The 13,801-nt window shown below is 39.2% G+C and overlaps 1 protein-coding gene across 1 annotated transcript; it reads right to left on the reverse strand.

The window, feature by feature from the left end:
* Positions 1 to 5,369: 5,369 nt before the first annotated feature.
* On the reverse strand, positions 5,370 to 6,265 carry LOC126409304 (uncharacterized). The gene is made up of 2 exons (XM_050075370.1): positions 6,145 to 6,265; positions 5,370 to 6,029 (listed from the first exon to the last, which is right to left on the reverse strand). The coding sequence occupies exons 1-2, from the start codon at positions 6,261 to 6,263 to the stop codon at positions 5,621 to 5,623; spliced, it is 528 nt and encodes a 175-aa protein (XP_049931327.1). The 5' UTR covers positions 6,264 to 6,265; the 3' UTR covers positions 5,370 to 5,620.
* Positions 6,266 to 13,801: the final 7,536 nt, after the last annotated feature.

Below are 13,801 nucleotides of genomic sequence, written 5' to 3' on the forward strand. Positions count from 1 at the left end.
AGCACCATTATCAAATAATTAACAAGCTCAATCTCATTGTTGGAGCATTGAGCTTGCGGGGGGATGTTAACAGAAACACCAAGAAGGCTCTCAATGTGTATTACTTGGGAGATGAAAAGTCATATCTCTTGAGAGATGAAAAGTCATGTCTGTTGGAAGATGAAAAGTCATGTCTCTTAGTAAATGAAAAGACATGTCTCTTGAGAGATGAAAAGTCATGTCTCTTGAGGGATGAAAAGTCATGTATGTTGAAAGATGAAAAGTCATGTCTCTTGGGAACTACAGACCCCTTATGTAATTCCTCTATATAAATGAGCCTCTCCACCAAAGGAAGGCAAGCAAGAAATGATAGACTAGTGGACGTAGGCCTATTGGCTGAACCACTTTAAAAATTTTTGTCCCTTTAATTATTTCTTCATTTTGATTTCTTACATGGTATCAGAGCCACTGGTCCTTGTTAGTGTTGCTGCTAGATCCTAAGGATTACATCTTTTGTTGCCGCGTTTCATTCTCATGGCAAATCAAGAAGCATCATCAAATACAGGAGTCAACTCTGATACGGGTATGAATTTTCTTGCTTCTCCTCTTCAGTGCCCAAGCAATTTACAGCATTTCATCACCATCAAGTGATGCGTTTTCAAGATATACTTGGATTTATTTGATGAAAAAAAAATCAGATGTCAGTCATGTTTTTAAAGCTTTCAAGGCACTTTCTGAAAATCTCACTGGGCACAAGATAAAATATTTTCACTCAGATTGGGGAGGAGAATTTCAAGGGTTTCAATCATATCTTGTCGATAATGGGATTGGACATAGAATATCATGTCCTCATACCCCTGAACAAAATGGAGCAGCTGAAAGGAGACATAAACATATTGTTGAAACAAGTTTATCTCTAATGGCAGAAGGTAATATTCCTAAGAACTTTTGGTCATATGCTTTTTGTACTGCTGTATATTTGATTAACCGAATGCCAACCAAGATTCTTGATTTTGCTTCTCCTTTGGAAAAATTGTTCAAAGAGAAACCTGACTATGGCTTCCTCAAAATCTTTGGATGTGAATGCTTTCCTTGTTTAAGAGCTTATCAGAAAAATAAATTAGATTACCGTTGTGAAAGATGTGTTTTCTTGGGTTATGCTCCTCAACATAAAGGATATTATTGTTTGGGTGTACGAACCCGTAAAATCTATATTTCGAGACATGTCCAATTTAATGAGAAAAAATTTCCTTTTATTGATACTCAAGAAACTAGAACTCAAGATCTAGAAACTCAAAACCAAGCTATAATTTTAACCTCCCCTCATGAATATCAGTTCTCAAACCCTACAATACCATCATCTAGTACCTCCACAACTTCAGAGGAACCCTTACTTCAGTCTGAAACAAATAGTGAATCTCAACCTGAAACTCTTGAAAATGAGCAGCCTACCCAATCCAATGAAAATGAACCAAATCAAGAACGAGTCCATCCTATGACTACTAGATCTCAAGTGGGAATCTTCAAACCTAATTTTAAATACAATGAGTTCCATACATATTTTTCTAGCAAACACTCTCTTCCAAGAGCTCTTGTCTCCACTCTTCTTGAAGACAAAGAACCCTCAAGTTTTAAGGAAGCATATGAAGATGAAAATTGGAGGAAGGCCATGCAAGAAGAATATGATGCTCTTATTCGAAACAATACTTGGAAACTTGTTCCAAAGAAAGAAGCCAAACACATTGTAGGATGTAAATGGGTGTTCAAAATCAAGCGAAAGGCAGATGGATCATTGGAAAGATACAAGGCTAGACTCGTCGCCAAGGGATATAGTCAAAAAGAAGGAATTGACTATACTGAAACCTTCAGCCCTGTTGTGAAGCCTACTACAATTCGAACAGTATTGACTATTTCTATTAGTCACAAATGGAAAATACATCAGCTGGATATTCAAAATGCATTCCTATATGGATCTATTTCAGAAGAAGTTTATATGGCTCAACCACTCGGATTTCAAAATCATTCTTTCCCAAATCATGTATGCAAGCTTGAACGTGCTTTATATGGTTTAAAACAGGCTCCTAGGGCATGGTTTGCCCGTCTTAGTATATTCCTCCAAAATCTTGGTTTTAAAGGGGCTCAAACAGATTCATCTCTTTTTATTTTGAGAAAAAGAGAAATACTTCTATATGTTTTGGTATACGTGGATGACATGATCATAACAGGAAGCTCACCAGAATATATTCATAAAATTATTTGTCAATTCAAAAGTGAGTTCGCCATTAAAGATCTGGGTGAGCTTCATTTCTTTTTGGGCATAGAAGCAAAAAGAATTGACAATAAGCTAATATTGTCTCAAAGGAAGTACATATTCGAGCTTCTCAAAAGAACAAATATGCTTGGAGCTAAGGGAGTTTCAACTCCCATGGCATGCTCCCCTGCTTTATCTGCTCAAACTGGATCAAATTTTTATGATCCAACTCTTTATCGCAGCATTGTTGGCGCTCTTCAATACTCTACTGTGACTCGTCCAGACATCTCTTATGCTGTCAACAAAGTTTGTCAATACATGCATCATCCTACTGATGCCAATTGGGATGCCGTAAAGAGAATCCTAAGATATTTGAAACACACTATTGATTATGGCCTTGTTATTAGACCTAGTTCAGTTTTAAATATTAATGCTTACAGTGATGCAGATTGGGCAGGATGTCTTGATGATAGACGCTCTACAGGTGGATATGCAGTGTTTATTGGATCCAATCTAGTTTCATGGAGTGCTAAAAAGCAGTCAGTTGTCTCTCGTTCTAGCACTGAGGCTGAATATCGATCCATTGCCAACACTACTGCTGAAATCATGTGGTTACAATTTTTATTAAAAGAACTTTGTGTTGATCAATCACAACCTCCCATATTATGGTGCGACAACATCGGCGCAGCCTATCTTGCAGCTCATCCTGTGTATCATAATCGCAGCAAACACATAGAGATTGACCTTCATTTTGTTCGAGAAAAATTGGCTAAAGGATATTTGAAAATTCAGTACATCTCTTCCAAAGATCAGGTTGCTGATATTTTAACTAAGCCACTTAGTAAGCAGCACCATTATCAAATAATTAACAAGTTGGAGCATTGAGTTTGCGGGGGGATGTTAACAGAAACACCAAGAAGGCTCTCAATGTGTATTACTTGGGAGATGAAAAGTCATATCTCTTGAGAGATGAAAAGTCATGTCTGTTGGAAGATGAAAAGTCATGTCTCTTAGTAAATGAAAAGACATGTCTCTTGAGAGATGAAAAGTCATGTCTCTTGAGGGATGAAAAGTCATGTATGTTGAAAGATGAAAAGTCATGTCTCTTGGGAACTAGAGACCCCTTATGTAATTTCTCTATATAAATGAGCCTCTCCACCAAAGGAAGGCAAACAAGAAATGATAGACTAGTGGACGTAAGCCTATTGGCTGAACCACTTTAAAAATTTTTGTCCCTTTAATTATTTCTTCATTTTGATTTCTTACAATGCATGCCTCACTTTTTCTAATGCAAGATCCTCCTATGTTGTAACAGAATCATCCTCCTTATGTCTATAAAACTTCAGAACAGGGGTCTCTGTCTCCTTGGGAGAATCATCTGATCTAACACTCTGCTTGGCAAAGTTACCCTTTGAAAACCTCAGAGGACTTTCTTTTTCTACAGCCTTAGACGATAAATTCAAGCTGAGACCAACAAAAGGATTATGCCTCGATGAGAAATTCGAGGTACCGGTTTGAAGCTGAGGGGAACAGCTAAGCAGATGCGAGCATACCCAAGCCTCTCCACTTGAGAGGTGCAGCTGTGGGCTCTAAAGCTCTAACAAAGGATCCATCCAGGCCTAAAGCAATTGAACGAAAGCTGTAATCCGTCCAGAACACGGAGGGCAGCTGAATCCACATCGGCACCGATTATTCCTCATTTATCTTCAACTCCATGCCTGACGACCACCTGCTCGCAATCAGAAAACGCCCTCCAATTGACCAGGTTCTTCGTCTCAGCACAGTGACCAGTTCCTCCTCAGACGAAACCTTCACCAGAAATCTCCCGTTGCCAATAATAGAACATTTAAGTTTCAAAACCAACACCCACTGTCTTCTCGAGTCCTTTAAAACAAACTTATAGTCGAAGCCCACATTCTGTCGACCTCCATAAAAACTACCAATGGCAGAGAATTGAAATCTCTGTTCCATTTTACGGTGAGCTTCACTAGGGAAGTTAATACTAACCTCATCTCCAGTTTTCTAAACAATGGCCTCAGGCCATGCGCCATCATCTGCCTCAGCGCTTCCAGTCACGACCTTTGCCCAGCTCAGTCTCCCTTTGGGAAAGGTCCCAGTAGAAGGCTGCAGACGATGATCATCCTTCACAGGCAAGGCAGACTCAACCCCCTCCATCTCAAACGAGGTCACTGAACCATCGTCAGACCATGGTTCTTTTCTGCAACTAGGGAAAAATTACTGATAATTAAGATGTACATTTTTGTGAAATTTCAAAATAATTATGTTGGTGCAGTTCCAATTTACGAAAGTATAAAGTTAAAAAAAAAATGTAGGCATTAATCTCAATATACAAAGTTGGTTCTATGCTCACATTGCTTGAAAAATGGGGCCTAAGAATGTTACCGGATCATTCTATTATATATTTTTTTGAAGAGAAAATTATATATATATATACTCCATCTACCAAGTATCATAAATATCTCCCTACTATCATGTGCAATTATGACTAATTAGACAATCGAAAGAAGTATCGGTAGAATACACTGCAGAAAATTTTTCTGGTTCACTCCCAATGATTGCGAGTGGTCAGGACTTTTTCTTTTCTTCTTTGTCTAGTAAAACAAATCTTTCTACGTCGAGAATTGGGAGCGATCGTGTTAGAATTTGATGTGCCCTTTATTCCAATGCAAACTGCCGACCACATGAGCCTGACCAAAAATAGTCGCTAGAAATCACAATATTGGAAGATGACAGAGGTACGACTATTCATCATATGTATTGGAAGATTTTATGTAGACCTGTTTTGGAAGGCGGAGTCCATCTATTAGATCGTGCCTAGCAGGCCTAGGAATCAAGATTTGCGCAAACATTTTTGGACCAAGATTGTTTCATTCTTTAGCGATTTCATCGTGCCGAGCAGGGTTCTCCTTCGTTACCATGTGATTGCTTTGCTTCTGCTGCTAGAAGGGGCGTGCCGGTATCAGCTGCAAGAGCTGATGTTGCAGAGGAGGAAAAAAATGAGGGTTTTGAACTATGTATGCCCTTCCTCTTCTTTCATGCGTTCTCCTTGCGGGGACTCTTGACTGATAATCTGCTTATGAGAGATCGATCATTGCCTAGCTCTAAGAATATAGTCTGCTGAAATTTGTAATAAGTTTCTCTTATAATAATTCTCGCACTATAAAGTCTCAACTGCAACCGTGTCTCTATAACCACTTTAATTGCAAAACAAATTTTTGCTCAAGCAGACATGTAAAACACCAGCGTACTACGAGACAGAGAGAGATCTGAACGAGAGAGAGAGAGGACTGAGTATTAATTCGGATTAGAGCGGCACAAAAAAGAGGGGAAGGGTCTGTTCAAAGGGTCCGAGGAGGTCAGGGAAGAAGGTCAATCCCCGCTGCTTTGCCTGCCAGGAAGAAAAGGAACATGAGCGCTGTGTAGGCTACAGCCAAGGATGAGGTGAACGCGACGGCGTTTGCGGTGGCTTGAGGTAAGCGGTGGCCGAACAACAGAAGCGCCAGGCAGAGGAAGAAGGCGAGCTGGATCGGCACCATCAGCAGAAGGTAGGAAAGCAACGCCACCAAGACGGAGGAAGGATCTTGGTCGCCCGTCCCACAGAGCATGTCTAACACAGCAACACCAAGGACGAAGTCCACGAGAAGAAGCGATTCTGCTAATTCCTTCCACCCCATGGTTGCGTCCCGATTCGGCATGGAGATTTCGACTTTTTCCTTGTTGGGTAGGCAGAAGGCCTTCGCCGGTGAAGTTGGTTCTGCGACTGGAAGGGGATTCTCTCCTACAACACCACAGCAACAGAGTTTAGTTAGAAGAAATAATGGAGAAAACAGACATGGAAGAAGTACCTGAATCTCAGGCAGAAGAATTGAGATGATAAAGAATAGAATGTTCACCTTAACGGTCCGGCAAACGCCAATACAAAGAAGAAGAAGAAGAAGATGACGAAGCAGAGAGCGATGAAGTCTTGTGCAGGTTTTAAAGGCAGAGAAAGGGCCCCAGCAGAGGGGATCATGGACTTTTGAGCAGTGGGTAGTAATCTGCTCACTTATCCAAAAACACGCAAGATTTTGGTAGTAGGATAGGTTTGCCTAATTATATCAAGGGCAAAATTGGTATGTGCACATATTTGCTCAAATTTACATCTATTGGGAGAGCAGTGATGACAATGCTGACGTGGACAATTAACATACTACCACATTTAACAAGCAAAGTAAATAAATAAATATTGGATTTTTTTAATTCAATTGGTTAGAAGACATCCAATGAATTGTCCAAGTTTGAATTTAGCTGAATCGGATGTAAGTCAGCACAAAATTACTAATACATTTTTTCTGGTAAATGTACAAAAATAATAAAAATATAATTGGAAATGAAAACAAAGACATTACCATAAAGAACTGTTTTTCATCTTCCGAGTAAGTACGCAATATTGAACGCCTTTGCTTTCATTTCTAGAAACCTCCACATGGCATAGAACAAAAAAATCTAAGAAAAGACGTGCTTTAAAAAAAAACAATTTTAAGAAATTAAAAAATAAAAAAAAGGAATTTAGAAAACATAAACTTTTAAAATGTTTGGATATTTTACTCAATTTAAAAAAATAAAGGAAATAATAAATATATTGAGATGGGGTACGTTTTCGGACTTGATAGCTAGAAATGTACGATGATCACAACGTCTTATTAGTCTTCCAGAAGATAAAGAAAGTGGAAGCTGTCGAACCTTTTATTGCCACATGGATATAAATCCAAGACCCGGCCTGACTTTTCTCAACTTTCCAATCTCTCCGGCGCAGATGTAGACTCAAGTTTCCAAAATTAGTGCACAGCTCTAACTCAAAGTCTCCGGCAAGATAGGGTTTAATATTTTAAAAAAAAAATTAACCTGACTAAGAGAAAACAGGAAAAAAAAAAAGTATTTAAAAAAACATACCGAGCCAACCCGACCAACAGCTTAGCACGGGCACGGTATGCCTGCATATGATTGAAGATGGAAAAAATGTGTGAGTTCCACTCAGCATGAACTTAGTTTCTTTGTTTGACTTTGTTAACCAGTGAATCTCCACATCTTTTAATCGACTTTCTTGGTCGCTAAGCTGGAAAAGTTTGGTATGATTCATACCGATCTGTTAATTAATCGTCTAAAGACGCCAACGAGATCCGTATGGTCTGTTTCAAAACGACATGTTATACATATACCACTTTTCTCAGTCCCTCTTGTCTTCATTTTTATCATTTCACTAAGAACATATGATATGATTGTATATAAGGATGTCGATAGATTTGATGATCGGATATTCAACTGAACTGTTTAGTAAATTTAATACAGATATTACTTATCTTGTGTGTCAGGTGTTTGATTATTTATTGGGCCGACAGCCAATATAGGTCGTTTTATATATATATATATATATATATATATAAGTTGTTTCATAAATCTACTTGAATGATGTATTATTTGGTTTGCTAAAGGCCGGCAACATCTACAAAACGTCGGCACCTACAAATAAGGCTGCGCACTTTTTGGGCAGACATGCTAAAAGAGTTGCAAGTGGACACCCTGCCCCTTCGTGTTTGAACAATGTCCGGCAACAAACTAGCTAGCCTGAATGAACCCAATAATATATACGTAGCAAGTGATGGCGCATGAAGGATGACCTCATCTCAAATGTCTCTGAAGCGGCAACGTGGTGACGCGTGAGTTGGCCTCATATGTGTCTTCACTCGAATGACGTTGGGATCAACGTCAGAGCGCGACAGAATGGGCTCAAGTACAGCGACCACTAGCCAACCGACCATGGAGAGTAAGTACAAAAGTGTTGACTGCCCACAATACCCCTCCACGTTTTTTTTCTCCCTGCCTCTCAACCTTTTGACTATTGAGGGTATTATTATAAATTGTATTGTTTCCTTTCCATTCCATTCACTTTTATCCAAACAATCTTTTATAATCACCTCTTTCCATTCCCTTCCCTTCCCTTCCCTTTCTCTTCCATTTCCTTCCCTTTCCATTCCTTTCCCTTCCTTTCCATTCCTTTTCCTCCCTTTCCCTCCAACCAAACAGGGCGTTAGCGGCAACCTTTTTCTATGCTCATAAACCAGTTCTAGATTGATTTACGCCAATAAAAGTCCGTGTACGCATGTTGTTATTGGCCAGGTGACGCATTAAATTTGTAATGAAGCAGATAGTAAGTCGCAGGCTTTGAAACGCTTCTAAAATGCATAATATTTAAAAATATAAAGGTGAAGTGTTTCATATTGAACGAGAATTTCAATGAATATCTAAAGTCCACTATTCACTATTCAGACTCAGTTTTGATCCATCATGTAACAATCATATGCCGATTTCGCTCTTTCATAGAACAACGCTGCTTTTTTTAACAATTATTTTACGAATCCATGGTTGGTTGGCTAATGGTTGATGTACACAAAAATAGATGGCCAATGTTGCAGCGTTACCTTTGAATGTAGGGGTACCCCTCCTCTCTTGCATACCTTATAGCGTGACCTTTAAATGGAAGCTGGTGTGGAACTAAATTTTGTATATCAATAATTTATGCTTTCAACATTCAAATTAAGATGGAGAAGAAAAGGATCCATCGTCAGACATGCTTGAAAAACGATTCAAACACTGAAGCTGAACGTGTGGATGTCATCGTTCAAATGGACGCGCTTTTGTTTTGAGCAATGCCTACTTAACTGGTTTTCCATGTCTCGTATGGCCGCACTCATCGTTAGTTATGTCTTGCAGTGTTAACTTTTTATTAGCTAAGTTTCAACATTCCCTTTCTTTCTGTGGTCTACTTCATTATTTATATAATGAGGATTTCTACAGTAGCATCAAGAAATAATAGCATAAATTATTTGTCTCTGGGATGCTTCCACCATTAAAGTGGATACAATCTTCACTTATCAAGTCATGGCAATGGTCGTGGACATGAAATTAAATTACTGATTATGAATCAGGTATTCACAAAACAAACGAGAGACGAATTTGGGACGTATATATGGAAGCAGATCCAGAAGCATCTAGAGGATAACCACCCTCACTGTCGATCTTTTTGAATGACATTCTCTATTGTTTTATCACGTTATCTACTCTTTGATTACCTGGGTGACATAATCAGTTGTTTGATGAGCTGATTGACATAGACCATTTAAGAGAAACAAATGTTCCATCACTCCAGCGACATTATCCAATTCCGTAAGACATTAGCCACTGTTTGATTACTGTAGCGCAGGGGCAGAACCAAGAAGCTCTAGCTACCTATAAGTTTTTAGATTTTAAAAAAAAAAAATTGCTGAAAAATATCAATATAAAAAAAAAAAAATTGGCGTCTTTGTAGGCAATTATCCATTTGAGTTCACAACCATGAGAGTTCATATTCATGGAGACAGTTCAGAATGTCTTTCTAAAGCCTCACCAATAAGAAGAAGATTTTAGTTCTTATAACATGTAGGAAGAAAGCATCTTAGCCACAGTTTCTCTGAGAAGTAGCTATTAATAAAATTAACTATACAGAATAAGCAAGCCCTTGTATGATTCGACCTTAAAATGCCCTGAACTGGTTGTATACAGAATAAGCAACAAAAATCGGTTTCGAAATAGAGTGAATTGGCTTAGATGCACCAGGAAACTATCAAGAACTCCATGAACCAGCGTATATGATATGGATCCTGGATACTACTAAATTCAAGCTTTATGACCCAGATCCAATTTATCTGCTTGAATCTTAAACTGGTCTGAGTACCTACGCGATCCAAAACAAACTGGAAGGTTGGATCTAATTATCAACATGGATCCTAGAATCAAAATCCAAATTGCAGTCCTGGTGCTCCACAGAACAGATCTGAGTGCCATGGCAAGTTGGCGAGCAGGCCCGGATCCAAACTAATACACAATTCCTTATTGGGTCTTGATTGGATCCACAGGAACCTGTAACCAGGATGCAAAATCCATAACCCAGAACAGGTCCTTGACTAAATGGATTCAGGTTGGAAGCTAAGTCAATCAGATTTCAATATTGTACGAACCAAACTTGATCCATTAATACTATATTGGTCCAGTTTAGTTTGAGCTGTAATAAAAAATGTTTGCATATAATATAGGACACTGTTCGAATAAATAATTTATGAGAAATGTGAGGTGGGAGACCTGCGAATGATGAAGTTGGCGGTATTCTATTTTCTTTCAGGTGGTCTTGCTGGGTTACCATGTGTTATATACGTCGTGATCAGTTTGTTTTGAAAAGTGGGAAGCCATTTTGTTGGAATTTATGTTGCCGTTAATGAACTGTCAAAGAACACATAATAATATATATATATATATATATATATATATATATATATATATATATATATATATATATATATATATATATATATATATATATATATATAATGGTCCACCGGCTATCAATCAACGAGGTAACCAAACTATATTTTTTAAAAATGTTATGCAGTTCAATTATATTTTCCTAAATCTTTAAAGGGGCCACAGATTTTTTTGTAAATTGTAATGGACAAATTTTTTTCCCCAAAATCAAGTATTCCCTACATTTGCTCTTATTTCCTATTAACAAAAGAACTTCATTTTACATACAAAGAAGGTAACATGTGTGCTGATCATTTTGTCTCACGAGTCTTTCTTTGGAGTAACCGTTCCTATCAATATAGTCATTTACATCGATTGATTGATGAAGATTTGATTGATGTAGTTCTACCTCATGCTATAGTTATTAATGTAGTTCTAAACCATTCTTATGTAAAAAAAAAAAAAAAGCTCCGTTCTAATGACATTTTACTTCTCAAATGTTGTTTTGAGGGTGTTTGGACCACCTCAAAAATGGGTTGAGTTTGCTTTTATGTTTGAATAACCTAATACCCCAAACGCAACCAAAAACTTTTTCTTTTGTGCCTTCAATAATTTCAGAATGATCACCCTATTAGATGAAATCATGAAAGGATGCCCGATTAGATGAAAGGGAGAAAATGTTCGTTTTCCTCTTCCTCCCTCTCCCTTTTCTCTCATTTCTTCGGATGCTCTTACTCATGAATAAAGGACACCAAACTCTATTTTTAGAATCGTTATGTAGTTCAATTATATTTTCAGAAACCTTTAAAGAGGCCAAATAAAGGTTTGTGTAAATTATAACAGATATTTTCTCTCTCTCTCTCTCATGAATCATAGAAAGTCTTAATCGCCTCTGTCTCTCTCACATATGAATAATATCGGATGAACTTTTCATGGTAGATCAAGACACAGAATTAAGGGCGCTTGAAGGAGGCGCTGGCTAATTATCACTGATCGTGCGAGAGGCGCGTTTGGTACTCCCTCAACAGAGATTTGACCCATGTTTTTGACTGGACAGGATGGTAGTGTGATTTCCAAGTCAGAGATTTGACCGTGTTTTTTTACAGTGTAGTGTGATAGACAACGGTCTGTTTACTTAAGATTACGAAACTTTATTCTCAAAATTAATTAATATTGTGTTTCAGGCGTTTGTGGAAGCAATGAGGCTTGGCCTCGATGTGCAGTCTCAGGCGTTTCACAAGTTCAGGCGATGACAGAGGTCTGAACTCGCCGATTTTTAGAAAATCAAGGAGTCTTCATAAATCCTGAAACTTGGTCCACAGTTTGAGCACGAGCAGGGGATTGGACGCCCCAAGTTTCAGCCAAAACGAATAATCCTACAGGAAACGCGATGAGGATGAAGTTCCATGTCGCCTGCGTCTTCTTGCTTCAGAACAACGACTCTCGGCCACGCAGCCGATCTTCTTCTTCTATTGATTTCGCCTCAGAATGGAGAGATTCAACTATGTAATGACCAGCAATCAATCAATAATCGAAATAAGCATGAGAATACAGAGATAGATCACCAGATTTCATGAATGTCTAACGAAAATTGGGTCGCAGTCGCCTATGGGCGGAGAACCACCACCAGCGCCGCCGATTTCCGCCTTATTCCGGCCGGAAGAGGGAGCTCCGTCGTTTCAACTTGGATTCGCCTCAAACTTGGTAGATACCTTCGTTAGGATGTGGCGGATCGAATGGTATTGGAAGCCCCTTCATATCGCCGGCCGATCGTCGGTAATTTATCCAGAAACAGTCGCTGTCTGGCGGAATACTGTGAACAGAACGGAGGAGAGGTATTTTGTTCGAACCTCGCTCAAATCGTCATCAAATCTCCTCAAACTTGGTGGAGTTGTCCGTGAGGACCAGACGGATCTTTTAGAATCACAAGCCCCATCAAAAGAAGAAGAAGAAGGACGAGTGGGTCTCGGCCTCAGCTCTTTCTTTCTTTCTTTTTGGTGGTATTAGGGCAGCTAAGTCCCAAATACTACAACAAAATAACAAAACTAAAATAAAAACAGCCGTTTCTTTCGTCCACTTGTCGAGCAAAGACCATGAGAAAGAGGGGAAAACAGAAAGAAACCTTTATCGACCCCCTTCTTGTTCTCTTTTCTCTCTCTCTCTCTCTCTCTCACATCATGAGTCAGAGAAGTTTTAATCGCCTCTGTCTCTCTCTCGCTCTCTCTCTCATATGAATGATATTGGATGAACTTTTCATTGTCGATGAAAACAGACAGAAGAAAGAGCGCTTGAAGGAGATGATTGCGGTTAACACGAAACCGAAACAAACCAGACAATAAATGGAGTACTTCTCTATTAGATACATTCTTAAACTTTGCAGACACAAGTACAGAGCATCTACAAGACTTATACGGTATACCGCTAGATTATAACAGGATCAAGACAACCAGAAAATCAAACCTATTTTCAACTTAAGCAGCAAAGGCAAAAGGTCCATTGAAGGGAATTGAGAGTTCCAAAGTCACTGGCGGGCTTGTCCGGCGCTCATCTTCAGAAGAATGATCCAGAGGAACCCAAAGCCGGAGGTGAGAAGCGCACCGGCCCTAGTCCACCGCAGAGCGTCGACGATGGAACCAGGCAATTGGTCGCCGAGGAAGAAGAGGAACAGGGAGCTGAAGAAGGTGATGATGAGCCCGACCAAAGCTAGGAGGAGGCCCGGAAACAGACACGAGAGGGAAGCTCCTTCTCCGGCTTGAGGCATCCAATTAAGCAGCAGCAGCAACATCGGGAAAGAAAAAAGGAACATCGGCTTCCGCCATTCCCCATCCGCCATGGCACCTACAGTGAGAGAGAGGGAAAGAGAGAGTTGAGGTGGGTGAGCTCACGCCGGCTTCTCTTTTATAATGGGAGAGACAGAGACTGTGATTGCCGGGATTGAATGTGCCCATTTTGATGGTGTGCTTATGAAGACTTTTGCCGGGCATCGGGTGTGATCAATGATCATCAATACCTTTGCCGGCAATCGGGATTGAATGTGCTCATTTTGATGTGTGGATAAATTTGGCTATACATTTTCATTTTATCAGGCATTTGAGTCTTTGTGTTCATGGTGGTGAGTATTTTTTCATCACTCAATTTATTAGTTTCAAATTCGATCTACCTTTACCTTTCGTTAGTGTTTGGAATAGTTCTATCTCCCATACAACCCCCTCTCACTTTTGGTACAACATGTTTTTT

Source organism: Nymphaea colorata, chromosome 1 (assembly GCF_008831285.2).
Source record: "Nymphaea colorata isolate Beijing-Zhang1983 chromosome 1, ASM883128v2, whole genome shotgun sequence".
Classification (NCBI taxonomy): Eukaryota; Viridiplantae; Streptophyta; class Magnoliopsida; order Nymphaeales; family Nymphaeaceae; genus Nymphaea; species Nymphaea colorata.

Coding starts and splice junctions, on each gene's coding strand:
- LOC126409304 (XM_050075370.1), bottom strand. CDS start 6,263: ATGATCCCCTCTGCTGGGGCCCTTTCTCTGCCTTTAAAACCTGCACAA. Junction 6,030..6,144: donor GCGTTTGCCGGACCGTTAAG/GTGAACATTCTA, acceptor GTGGTGTTGTAG/GAGAGAATCCCCTTCCAGTC.